Here is a 14,490-nt window from a genome sequence, read left to right as displayed (position 1 = left end):
AAAAATTATGAAGAATAGCCCAGTCTAATAGCCCAGCGGGCACATGCACTAATGTACACTCTCACATCTAGCAATACAAAAATTTCCCAGAAACCTCTATTAATGTTGTTCCCAAAAATTTGCAAGTTATTACACAACAACCAAGTTTATCGAGTGACTACGAGTTTCCCTGTTACCCCCAAAAAAAAACATCTATTGGAAATGCATTGTCAACTAATTTTTAATTTTTATAAAAAGATGTACTCCGCAAAACTATTACTCACAGTCTATTCAGAACTGCTAAGCTGCTCCACTGCACCATCCACCGAATCCTTGCGCTGAAATGATTACACAAAGCATAAGCCAAGGCAAGGAAGACTGGAAAAAGCCAACATAGGAACTTACATAACAGCTAAATACAGTAGTAGCAATAGTTCTAGAAAGTAAGATGGGACAATAAACTAACAGGTAAATCAATAGGCATCAACTTTCAATTCTAAGCATACAGAACTAAGACAGAGCTTTGATGACACTCAAATGCATTAGTACACAAAACAAAATCAGTAAAAAACTGGTCCTCTAGTTCTGAAGTAGAGGTACTTAGAACCAACCTTGAGTATACACAATACTCTAATGAAAAATTTAAATCCTAGCCTAACCTCAGCAGATCCCAATGAATACAAGGGATAGCAATTACCTTCACAGATATCAAGACATAATGTGAGGTAGAATGACCAAAAGCTTACCATTCGTTTGCTGATATAAGGCTGTAATTGTACTACAGTTGTTGATTGGCTTCCAATCTTGCCAGATATCTTGTTTTCAATCTGAAATTCTTTCCTAGATTCCTTCCTACTGCCAGATTGCCAAACTCTACCAAAATTGGGGAGCCAATTTGCATCAGCTTTGTTCATTACAAGTTCTCCTTTCTTCTCCAACTCCATCTCACGTTTTCTTCTCTCAGCCCAAGCAGCACCAACCCGTTTTGGGTTTAGTTTAGAGGATTTCCTCTTTTGAGATAGAGAATAAAGGTCATTTTCCCCCGAATTCGACAAAGACTCGAGCTGATTTTGCTCAATAGCATTAAGCCAAGGAGGAGGTGCTCCAGAATGAACATTCCCTAAGATGTCTTCTTGTACTGATGATGAAATTTTTGTGAAGTTTGGTAAACCTGAAAATAAAAGAAATGCAGATGAATAATGCATACAGAAAGAGAGTGCAGAATGTCTGAGCATCCAAAAATGCTATACCACACAGACAGAATTCAGTGTTCACAATTATCATTTAAGGACAAGTAGTCTTCAAGGATACGGACACCGCATGCAACTGATGCTTAAAAATAATATCCCCCCCATCCCAAAATCGTTGTCCAGTTTATTGTAGAGACTAGAGAGATTTTAAGGAAGTGGAGGAAAATATAAATTTTTCCTCCTTTGCTCATTAAAAGTAACTTCATGACTTTTTAACTTTTAATAGAAAGGTAATGTAGGAAAGTGCATGTAATGTTTATTTTCATTAAAATGGATAATACTTTGTGTACATACATAATAACATAAAAGAAAATAGAGAACTTTTGTGAGGCCAAGGGAGTAAAGAAAAAAGGAAATCAGAAAAACACGTGAACAAGAATATATTTCATATTTACCAAGAGAAGTTGTTTCCCCTTTGGCAGTTCTCTCATCTGGGAGTGCCTGTTATGACGACAAACCAAGATATTGAATTTGTTAATGTGGAGGCAACCATGACCAAATTTGAAAAGATGAAAATTCATAAATATTTAATACAATAGGAGCTAATTCATCACAGAAAATTGACAAAGTTATTCCATTTTCAACATCAGCATTTACAAGATAAATTCTTTAGAAGACAAAAATGCATCATATTTCCAATGCATATAAAAAGTAGTTTTTCAAAAGTTGAGTATATCTTCAGCTTTATGGCCTATAGAATACCCAATTTAATATAGTCCAGCTTTATGAAATGAAATACAACCACGAAGGTAAAAGGGCTTTTTTTATCAGTACTAATCATACAAACAATCCAATTGTTACATTTCAGTAGCACCTTACATGTCTGCCACCAGCAGATCCAAGGCATTACTTCTCTCCTTTCGATCTCTTCTCCTAATAAGATATTCTTCTTACAAATTCAGAAGTCGGAACTAAGGACTTCCATTTTAAAACTATTGGGGTTGATATTCCAATATATCTCTCTTTAAATATGAAAAGCATCACACTATATACAATATTATATCTGAGCTTTAGTAAGATCAGGAATGAAAAAGCCTAATTAGTATCTAATAATAAAATGGTCAGCCTTAACTTGTCATCAAGAAAACACACGGAGCATAGCAAAATATCAACCAGTCCAAACTTTGGTCAAAAGCTCATGGAAAGTCATAAATGTTAAACTTCAAGGACACTGGAAGAGAGATCTAAAATTTGAAGAACATAGATAAACAAGTAAGTTGAAGAAGCAACTAACATTAATGTTAGTAACGACCAAGGATACGGACACCGCATTCAAAACAAACAAGAAAAAATATTACACGAGACTTAAAATACTATAAAGATTAAAAATCATCATGAAGGGAACGAAAGCTCAAATAAAAACAAAGACAGAAAGAGAGAGAGTGCTCACATATTCAAAGAACAATATAAACATCATATTTACTAAACTTGATAGAGAATAATATAGTCTTGCCAACTAAAAGGGAGGAAAGAAGGAAAGAGAAGCAAGGAAAGATTGATGACTTACAAATCCATTAACAGGAGGATGGCATGATAAGCCTGCATAACTGTGATGTAAATGAGGACAACCACCCTGTGTGACTGGTAACTCTGAATCATATATCTGAGGTCTCTCATTAGTATAATTTTGTAAAGGCACAACAGAATTTGAAATATTAGCATTAACAGCATGAATATTATCTTTTCCAAAACTATTTACATAGTCAGAGTTCATTTTATTGTGGATATCATTTGAGGGTCCAATTAAAGGCCCATGAGAGCCTTCACCAGCAGCCTCGGTCTTTAATGCTTTGCACTGTTTCTCCCACTGCAGAGAAAAAGAAATGAACAGTCAATGCCAAATTGCCAATTGAAAATGTCTAGCAATTGTTTGGTCCATCATTTTGTGTAATAATTTAGGAACTACTACACTACATAATAAGTTATATAACAGTGAACCTTTATTTTGCCCGAACTAGGTCAATGATCAAATACTTGTTAACAAAACATGTGAGTGAACTTCAGCTCTGGTCTTTAACATTTGCCAGAAAAGTACACAGTAGATACAATTTTTAAAATCACAATAAATTGTGTGCATTTATGTATATTTCAGCTTATCTATGTTTCATAGTGAGACAGCGAGCCAAAGAAAGGCACCTTGGCGAAATCAGCCTCCGTAATCCGGTAGCAATCAATCTTGTCCATTCCACCGCCATATTTCCATAGGAATCCTTTCACTTGCTTCAAATGATCCTCGCTAGCCAGATGCGCAATCGCATTCTCACTAAATTACAGTTATCACAAAAACAGTATCACCAATACTTCAACAACAAATAATCAGCATCAGTTCCAATTCGCTCTATAAATTGCTTTACACTGGACCTGGTGAAGAAGCTGTGAAGCTCAGGAATATCAAATTGGCAGAAGCGGCACCAGAGGCGGTTGAGAGAGGCGTGTTCGGGGCGGAGAGGGGTAGGGTTTTTGAGGGAGGAGCGGAGGTCGGCGAGCTTCGATCGAAAGCGAGAGAGCGCTGCCTCGAGCGACTTCTTGTGATTGGGGAAGAAGTTGTGGCGCCGGCCTTGGTTGTGGTTCAGCTTGCAGACCTCGCAGAACTCAAAACCTTCATTGCTATTCTTCTTCTTCTTCTTCATCAGTTTCAGTCTGACGGTTATGGGAGATTTGCAGAGTTTAGGGATTGAAGTTCCAAATCTTCCCCACCTTTCTAAGCGGTTATACGCCTAAATTTAACTTTTAAAAAAAAATCCATTAATTAATTAAAGAAAGAAAATTGCGTATAACTGTATATAATTTTATTTTTATTCTTTTGAATGTAATATTTATTTAGTTACTTTTTCAATCAAATGAAACACAAAAAGTCAATATCGTGAGACTCGAACTCATATATACTTGCAAGGTGAACTATAATTCATGATATACGAATTCATATAATTGACTATATGCTTAGAAGTAGGCAAAAACGAGTTGAAATATAAGAATGTGATTAGAAATATTGTTTATTGAAAGTGTATTTTTTTTTTTTGTGTAATTCAATTATTTGAGCGTTATTTTCTTTAACTACTCCGTAGTATTTTTACCGTCTTATCTTCTTCAACCAGACATACACGAATTATTGCTGAAACTCTGAAATCTCACTATCTCTCTTTCTCCGAGCCGAAACGCTCTGTTCGCACAAGGTGAAAAGGACTGTCTTTTTCGGATTTCCAGGTGAACCTCGCTGATATCTTCTCTCGTCGTATATTTGAGTACATTTAGGTCTGTATATAGACGGGTGATGGCAACTTTTTGAAATTATGTGTTGAATTGCTCCGATTTGTAAAATATGGTTTCCAATTACCAGAGAAAACCGTTGTTTCTCCTAGTTTGGTTTCTGAAAGTCTCAACTTTTAGATGATTTTGAATCTTTGCTCCTGAATGCAATTGTTTTCCTGACATTATGACGCATAAGTATTTGCGCCATAAGTTTTCAAATAAAAAAGTATTTGCGCCACTGAATTAATTACACCGACAATTTTCGTTGTTTTACTTCATAATTGTGAGCATGTGTTCTGTGGGAATGTGAAAGTTAGAGATAATTTATTTATATTATATTTTATATTTATAGTTAGGGTTTTAAAATAAATTATTATTTTAAACTCAATATATTTTACCAAAGATAGTTTATAACTTATTTGTAATTTAAAATAAACTATAAGCTCTAGTTTTGATCGTGTCATCCCAAGACAGTGGTTTTTTTGAGTAAAGCTGAAACCACAGTCACTAGCAAGGGTGTGCACGGGCTAAGTGTGACTAGTTTACAAAGGATCACAACACTAACCAAGGACGCACATAGCTAACCGGCTCAAACCTAGAAGGCCGGCTCAAACTTAGAAGGCCAATAGGCAGCTTTCATTGGGAGTTGAACTTATAACCTTATAACCTTGTGGTTACCTTAGCCTGACCAACTTGGTGGGGTTGTCCCAAGAGAGTGGGTTTAGTCTCATGATTCTTCAAGGACTTGTTCTTGGGAGTGATGTATACAACCTCCAGAATTATCATTTTAGCAATTTGGTTTGTCATTTGATTTTTGTGAGTTAAAATTACAAACAATGAATAATGTGATAAATTCATACTTAAATTGACAAAGTGGAACTGAATCTTCTGTGATATGTTGAGGCATTGCTATAATGTTCAGTTGTTCATATCTAGCTTTATGAGTATAAATATTTGTAATGTACTGCTTACCTATTTGGCTGTGTTTGGATCAGTGCTTGTTCAAGACAATATGTCAAGAGTCTATGTTGGGAACCTAGACCCTCAAGTAACTGAGCGGGATCTGGAAGATGAGTTCCGTACCTTTGGAGTAATAAGAAGGTACTTCAGGGATCTAACCAAGTTAAACAAGCTTTTGTATGTTAAAGTCAAATTGGTGCACTACTACTGCAGTAGAATGGCAAATTTTCTTGCTTTAGTTGCTGTCTTTTGATGTTCTCTTGGCTTCACTTTATTTTGAAAAAAAAAAAAAAAAGAATGTGTCTGTTCTTATGTATTCCCAAATTGGTAGTAAACCTACCATTCTTTCTGTATGGCTGTGGAAATGCTTCACTCATTTTTAACTGATTAAATTTTTTTTCTGAAGCATTTGGGTTGCAAGGAGGCCACCTGGCTATGCTTTCATTGATTTTGATGACCGAAGAGATGCTCAGGATGCAATCCGTGAAATAGATGGTTTGCCTTTGATATTTTGGAATTATAACTTTATGAATCAGTTATTAAATATCACACTCATATTATCTGCCTTTCTGAAATAGCAAGACTAGTATGGACAGACTTCATATATCTTTGAAATTACTTTTGGGTGGATAATGAATTACATCATTTCATACACTTTCTGATAATCATCCGCTGTTGAGTATATTTATATTGCAAATCCTTTTTTTTTTTTTTTTGAGAATTATATTGCAAATCTTTTTGTATGTTCTGCTCACAATAATTTTGGAATAGGTAAGAATGGTTGGAGAGTTGAACTCTCACACAATTCTAGAGGTGGTGGAGGTGGAGGTGGAGGTGGGCGTGGGCATGGTCGCGGTCACTCTGGTGGTTCCGACTCGAAGTGCTATGAGTGTGGTGAACCAGGCCATTTTGCTCGTGAGTGCCGGCAACGTGGAGGTGCAGGAAAACGCCGGAGTCGCAGTCCCCCTAGATATCGGAGGAGCCCAAGCTATGGTCAAAGGTGAGATATCAAAAATACATTAAAGTATCTATAACTTGCTTCCCCGTTCTCCTGTGCAAAAGTAAGGTTTGTAATCCTCCTGAAGCAGAATAAGAAAATTATGATTTTTTGAGCTGTATTCCCCTGGTGTAATAAAAAAAAAAAAAAAAGTTGAAAGGTGTTTTCAATTTCTTCTTATAGTTTACTGGAATTACTGTACATTGTACCAGGACTTACAGCTCTCGTGGTCATTCTCCTAGGCACCGCAGTTTGTCACCTCGTGACCGCAACTCCAGCCGATCCCCATACCGTGGAAGAGATGAAGTTCCTTATACTAATGGGTAATTTTTATTTTTATTTTATTTTATTTTTTTATTGAATTAGGATTTCTTCGTGAACATCTTGTATTCTGGCTAGACATGTTTTTTATGAGACTCATTTCTCAACCATGTCTTGTTCATAATTTTTCTAAATTTTCTTCTCAGTTACAGTATTTGATCAGGCATTAGTACGTGTTATTGTTTTGTATGTCTGTCTAGAGTCCATATGTATTCAGACGAGTTTCATGTACTTGTGCATTCACTTGGTGCTGTTGAATTAAACTGTGCATGCACAACTTAGTTGAAGTCCTAATAACAGGGAAAATGCACTAATGGTCACGATTTTTATTTCCCCCTTTTTAAGAATTTGATGAATTGAACTATTCATCTTTTACATTGTTACATTGTTTCCATGGTGGTATGTGCAGAAAAGGCCTTGGGGATCGCCATACAAGGAGGAGCTCAAGAGAGGGAAGATAATTACCAGATGCAGTCCTGAACCTTTTGAAGTTGTGTATCTAATATCCTTGGACATGATCCACAACTGTGTAAGTGGGGCCGCCCCCTATACTTCATCTGGTGGATTGGTTACTGGTTATGATTCCGAGTGTATTTTTTTATCTTTTGGCTTCCATTTAAGAACTATTTATTTTGAATTTAGATCGTTGGATCGTATGGTAGCTAATATTTCTGCAAATGAAGCATCTTGTCTTGAAATAAGCTGCTAAATGTTTATGTTTTTTTGTTTTTGTGTCGAGGTGTCTACTGCTTGTCTGCTTCCTTGGTTTTCTGCTTCTGCACTCCCCTGTGGTTTCGTTCTTCACTGCCCAGCTGTGGGATCTTCAATTCGATTGATTGTTGACCCCGGCTAGCCACATTGCCTATGTTCTTCTTTGAGTGATTCTCTGCAGTTATTATGCTCCTCGTCTCAGCTTATAGTGGCGTTACTTTAAGCTCATTTTAGCAACGAGCAGCTTCAAATGCTTCGGCCATTAGTCGGGGAGTTGATGTTCTCCTTAAACCACATCGAGTTTTGATGCACCAATCGAGACGCTAAGGCTCATAATTGAGTGAATAGCAGCAAAAGGATCATATGAAACTACACATATGGTTCTTTGGTGAGGTGGGAGAAAGTGATTTCACAGTTTATATTTTTGAACATTTTGAGAAACAGAAGCGGTTCATGTCTGCCTGCCCCTCACCTTTTCTGTTGCTCATTCCATTTTGAAAACACGACTTCCACGACCGAGCAGTTTGGGACAATTAATAAGTCTGTTACGAGGTTGGAGAATTCGTTCTTGTATGCGTGCATCATTATAAAAAACTTCGGATTAGATGTTTCTTCGAAATTTTGCGGGTGCAATTTGAATCGAATTTAAATTAGTCTTACAGTAGTAGTTGAGCTTGGGGTGGTAGAGTTTTGTTTTGTTTATTTTTTAATCAATTAATAAAAATAGTTTTATTGTCATTGAAAAATGTTGGTTTTTTAACTTTATTCTAAGCAAATTTAATAGCAACCATGGCAATGATGACACTCATCGTATTGCACAGAAAGAAGAAAATGGGGACATGAGAGTGTGAGACATTGAGACATATGAAAACAATAGTTTTAAAAAAATGCTGAAGAAACATATAAATATAAAAATATATATATCTTATTTAGACAAGAAATTTAAATATAAATACTAACTTAGCATGGAAAATATTTTATTTAGACAATAAATTTATACACTAACCCAACACGAAAAAGAGAAAACGTAGACATGAAAACCATGCAAATAATAATTTTAAAAAATATAAAAATAAAGAGTTAATTTCATTTTTAGTCCTAAATTTATAGGTGATAATTCACTTTTAGTCCTTATTTTTCAAAACATCTCTCTTTGATCCTAGTATTATTATGGCATGACCGTTTTTTCGTCAACAAAATCGTTGAAATGTCGTTAATCGGTGGTGCCTAGTCGGGATTTTTGCAACACTTTCTGAAAGCCACATGTTCATTCTTGCCATCACCTTATTGTCGAGTCCATCTCAAAAAGCAAAATATATATATATATATATATATATATATATATATATATATATATATATATATATATCTATATATATATATATATATATATATATATCTATATATATATATATATATATATATATATCTATATATATATATATATATATATATATATCTATATATATATATATATATATATATATATCTATATATATATATATATATATATATATATCTATATATATATATATATATATATATATATCTATATATATATATATATATATATATATATCTATATATATATATATATATATATATATATCTATATATATATATATATATATATATATATCTATATATATATATATATATATATATATATCTATATATATATATATATATATATATATATCTATATATATATATATATATATATATATATCTATATATATATATATATATATATATATATCTATATATATATATATATATATATATATATCTATATATATATATATATATATATATATATCTATATATATATATATATATATATATATATCTATATATATATATATATATATATATATATCTATATATATATATATATATATATATATATCTATATATATATATATATATATATATATATCTATATATATATATATATATATATATATATCTATATATATATATATATATATATATATATCTATATATATATATATATATATATATATATCTATATATATATATATATATATATATATATCTATATATATATATATATATATATATATATCTATATATATATATATATATATATATATATCTATATATATATATATATATATATATATATCTATATATATATATATATATATATATATATCTATATATATATATATATATATATATATATCTATATATATATATATATATATATATATATCTATATATATATATATATATATATATATATCTATATATATATATATATATATATATATATCTATATATATATATATATATATATATATATCTATATATATATATATATATATATATATATCTATATATATATATATATATATATATATATCTATATATATATATATATATATATATATATCTATATATATATATATATATATATATATATCTATATATATATATATATATATATATATATCTATATATATATATATATATATATATATATCTATATATATATATATATATATATATATATCTATATATATATATATATATATATATATATCTATATATATATATATATATATATATATATCTATATATATATATATATATATATATATATCTATATATATATATATATATATATATATATCTATATATATATATATATATATATATATATCTATATATATATATATATATATATATATATCTATATATATATATATATATATATATATATCTATATATATATATATATATATATATATATCTATATATATATATATATATATATATATATCTATATATATATATATATATATATATATATCTATATATATATATATATATATATATATATCTATATATATATATATATATATATATATATCTATATATATATATATATATATATATATATCTATATATATATATATATATATATATATATCTATATATATATATATATATATATATATATCTATATATATATATATATATATATATATATCTTACTTCTCTTACTTATATAAATAAATAAATTTAAATATATATAAATATAATAATAAAATTAATAAGGCCGACTCGCTCGAGTTAACTCGGCTAGTTCTACCGAGTTGGGCGAGTTAACTCGGCCAAATTTGGCATAGTCGGTCACCAACTCGGCCCAGTCGACCGAGTTAGGCGCTAGGCGGCCACCTAGGCGAATGATTAGAGAGCAATTCGCCTCGGTCTAGAAGCGCCTAGCGCCTAGCAGGGAATTTTTGCAACAGTGATATATATATATATATTTGAATGGTTTATTTATTAAAAGTGGAGTACCCAAAAATTCCAAATAAGTGGACACAACCGTTTAGCGTGTAAACATTAGCTGGACGTTTGGCAGTTGTTTAGCCGTTGGTAGGCAGCAATATTCTACTTATTAATTAGTCTTAACTACTCTTAATTCGATTGTGACTGACCTACAAGAAAATGAAATACTCTTAATCTCGATTGTGGCCTACAAGAAAATGAAATATACTTGTGGCATAAAGCCTAAAGTTGGAAAGCCAGGGTAGCTCAAGTAGCAAGTGAGTTCTCTTTGTGGGGAGGAATTTCGGAAGAACCCGGGTTCAATTCTTGAAAGTTGGAATCTCCCACCCCAGACCCTTGATCACACAATCTTGTGGATAAGATTAAACTTTTGCTCATTGCGTATAAAGAATCCCTTACCTTGAGGCTCTTTATTTTGAGAGGTTGCTCACGCACTATCCCTGGTGAGACTCAACTCAATCATTGATCTCTTGTGAAAGTTTTTACCCATAAATGTGATCGATGATCTTCCTATGCGGGCAGAAAATGAAATATACTTGTCCCCATGTAGGGGATATGTTGCAATATACGGAATTAATTACGGAGTATATATTACTAAACTCACTTTACTAACTCTGAAATCTTGCCAAAACTTATTTTGTGCATAACATTTGATTTTTTTTTGTGTACAATGTTCATTTCAAATTGTGCCTGCAGAGTTTGATTCTTACTTGAAGAGGATCTTACGCAATACTTTTTAATATGGTGCATATATACAACAGTAGGAACATGGATGGTGATGGAAATCCGCTGTCACAACTCGAGTGTGCGCAAGGGGTAAACTATACTTTTGTATAATAGCTTACAAATTACACATGAGAATAAATTGTACGAGAAAAATCACGTGTGATGAATTGAACTAGACCAAGAAGGTGTTAGTAAGAATTAAACTTGCGACATTTTGATAGGAGAATAATAAAATATATTATTATAGGTTACATATTAATTATAATTTATTAAAACTAAAATTTTGTTTAGATAGTGAGTCATTAGTTCAAATCCCACATACTTTATGTGTTTAGTCCATCAAAATCAAAATAATTTTGATAGAACTAGATTTTTCGGATTAAAGATAAATTAGTTAGAAAAGTCATTCAAAGTATGGGCATCATGCAACAATAACACAAATAATATATATATATTCTTTGTGTTATTGTTGCATGATCCCTATATTATGTGGGATTCACTTTCGATTTGGTCCAGGTTAAAGTGTATTCGTGTTCTTCATAATAAGATGAAGAAATTGATATGTTGTACACTTAAAACGGATAATGAGTGAATAAGAAAATGATTCTCAAAGTAAATTTATTTGAGTCAGAAAATGAATGTAAAAACGCTTAGAAGAAGCTTTTGTCCCACATTAAAAAGGAAAGTAAATTTGCACTAGTATATGTATAACAAGTGTACAAGTCCCTTTTAAAGTGATTTTAAATTGTTTAGGAGTTTTTTTTTAGCGCGCAGGGAAAAAAAAGTGCAAATCAAAATTTGAAGGTTACAAAATTGATTCCACTACTCAAACTAACTTACAATTTGAGGTGAGAAATTTCAGTGGTGAAAACTAAAATTATGTTTAATTTGCTCCATCAATGGGGGACTGACATATATGCATTGACTCCTTGCATGCACCGCTAGCTAGCCAGCCTTTTTGTTTACTTTTGCATTTGTAATTCATCACCACGCCATTCACGCCACATCAATTGGAGATTCTTCATTTCATCCTTAATCAGTTATAATCAAACGTAAAAAATTCAATTTTTGGCTTTGAGTATGGAGCAGCATTAAATCTCTAGACCAACTGTCTCACATAAAAAAAAATGCTTGTAATTCAGTGAGGGAATTAATCAATGTGTTTGATCGTAGAAATCATGAGTACACCCAAAAAAAGTATACATGTTATTAGAGAGGTTCTCTAAATATAATTCAATAGAAATGCAATTGAATTAATATTATCTTTGAGATTCGAATAACAATATAGTATACTAAACAAATTATTTCAATAAATAAGATTTTAAAATACAATGTTTTATTTCAAAAAAAAAAGAAAAAGAAAAAAGAAAAGACAAGAAACTCAATGAAATTATGTCTATGTATACAAAAAATTGGGATACATAGTAAATGGGCCCCAGAAATGATATGCCAGAAATCCAGAATATTTATTAGGGTTTAATTTAGCTTTGCTCACGTCTCACGACATTGCCAATTCTAAGTGAAAATGATAGTGTCATTACTTCCCTACCCATCATTCGAGACGATTATATATATTTTTTTAAATTAGAAAAAAATATTTATAGTCACGGTTTAAGGGTACGTATTAAATAAATATTACTCTGTATTTGACATAATAGTAGTAAATCATGTAAGAAAAGTACAAGGTCAATTTCAGTATAAAAATTTTGTGTGACGAACTCGCCTGATAAGAGTTGGCAAAATGATTTTTGATATTTTTCTATTAACTAAATTATTGAAAAAATAATTTCAGAAAAATGTGTTTGTTAAAAATAAGAATCTTGTCACTTTTAATTTGAATTTAGTAACTTTCCTACCAAAAGATAAGAACACAATCAAAATGTGAAATTAGTGGTATGCATGTAGTTAATTAATTTAATATTATTTTATAATATTCTATATACACATACACAAAATATAAATATAAATATTTTCAATAATAAAATTGTTATTTTTTGTAAATAAAATTTTATCAAGTAAAGAATTTATTAAGAGTTTTACACTAATATCACTAGACTAGACTATAAAGCTCTTAGCATCTTTTAATCTTTTGATTATATTCTAACATAACCACTCGGTTTAGTCTAGGGACAAAGGATTATAAAAAATGAACCGATTTTAAGTATGAGAAAAACTTTTTATTATTTTTGAATTTCTTGAAGTCGAACTCCAAACCCTCTCCTTCAAGGGTATTTATCCACTCCGCTCATAATTGAACTCATAAGTTCTACTAATTATTACTCCGTAGTTCATTACACACAATTTAAGAGAGCAACTAATAACATTTAAGCCTTCATTATTGAGGAAGAAACACAAAAATCAACTAAATTTACTCCATAACTGTCACGCCACATTTTAATCCATCCAATTGCCTTAGATAAAACAGGCAAGCGCCAAAGGTTTTGTGATCCAGCGGCATAGCTGTGGCCTTCCCACTTGAGAGGTCACAGGTTTGATCCCCGGTGCTGACCATCGCTTAGGCGGGAATCAAATAGTTCTCATAAATAAATTTGTTCTTTGTGTGTTACTCTGTAGTATATGCCAATTAAATAATAAAATGGTAATCTCTCAATTAAGAAAATTACATTTTCCATCTCTGATTATTTAAAAATACGGAGTAGTACTTTTGACCTTCTACTATCACGTTGTCACTTTTCGTCCCTCAATTAATTGCAAAATAACTATTTTCATAAGTTTCTTTTTTAACCAAACTCTAACAAAATTTAGAGACAAATTTTTTTTAAAAAAAAAAAAAAAAAGTCATTTCACATCTAATTGAGAGACAAAAAGTAAAAATGTGTTATTTTCTTATAAACAAAAAGTGTCATTTTTTTTAAATATTACTGAAAATATACAAAACAAATCTTTAAAAAAATTATGTGCAACTAACTCAAATCAAACTCCTAAGTCCTAATCATTAGGTAAAAGAATCGTATT

At 30.6% G+C, this 14,490-nt stretch overlaps 2 protein-coding genes across 4 annotated transcripts; one reads left to right on the top strand and one right to left on the bottom strand.

Moving 5' to 3' along the window:
* Positions 1-25: 25 nt before the first annotated feature.
* LOC116025251 (TITAN-like protein) lies at positions 26-3,930 on the bottom strand. Of its 2 annotated transcripts, XM_031266418.1 has the most exons (7): positions 3,591-3,930; positions 3,366-3,492; positions 2,929-3,036; positions 2,737-2,832; positions 1,625-1,670; positions 726-1,150; positions 26-317 (listed from the first exon to the last, which is right to left on the bottom strand). In XM_031266418.1, exons 1-7 carry the CDS (start codon positions 3,857-3,859, stop codon positions 267-269), a joined length of 1,122 nt encoding a protein of 373 aa, XP_031122278.1. In that variant the 5' UTR covers positions 3,860-3,930; the 3' UTR covers positions 26-266. The 2 variants fall into 2 exon arrangements, with proteins under 2 accessions (XP_031122278.1, XP_031122277.1); XM_031266417.1 differs by having other exon boundaries at positions 2,737-3,036.
* A 364-nt stretch (positions 3,931-4,294) lies between these two features.
* On the top strand, positions 4,295-8,205 carry LOC116024529 (serine/arginine-rich splicing factor RSZ22A-like). 2 transcript variants are annotated; one of them, XM_031265442.1, is made up of 6 exons: positions 4,295-4,433; positions 5,474-5,579; positions 5,845-5,933; positions 6,210-6,438; positions 6,678-6,758; positions 7,166-8,205. In XM_031265442.1, the coding sequence occupies exons 2-6, from the start codon at positions 5,491-5,493 to the stop codon at positions 7,215-7,217; spliced, it is 540 nt and encodes a 179-aa protein (XP_031121302.1). In that variant the 5' UTR covers positions 4,295-4,433; positions 5,474-5,490; the 3' UTR covers positions 7,218-8,205. The 2 variants fall into 2 exon arrangements, with proteins under 2 accessions (XP_031121302.1, XP_031121301.1); XM_031265441.1 differs by having other exon boundaries at positions 4,296-4,433; positions 6,648-6,758.
* The last annotated feature ends 6,285 nt before the right edge of the window (positions 8,206-14,490 follow it).

This window comes from Ipomoea triloba, chromosome 7 (genome assembly GCF_003576645.1).
Source record: "Ipomoea triloba cultivar NCNSP0323 chromosome 7, ASM357664v1".
Classification (NCBI taxonomy): domain Eukaryota; kingdom Viridiplantae; phylum Streptophyta; class Magnoliopsida; order Solanales; family Convolvulaceae; genus Ipomoea; species Ipomoea triloba.
The sequence above is the reverse complement of the archived record's forward strand: the minus strand, read 5'-3'. Positions and strand labels throughout refer to the sequence as shown.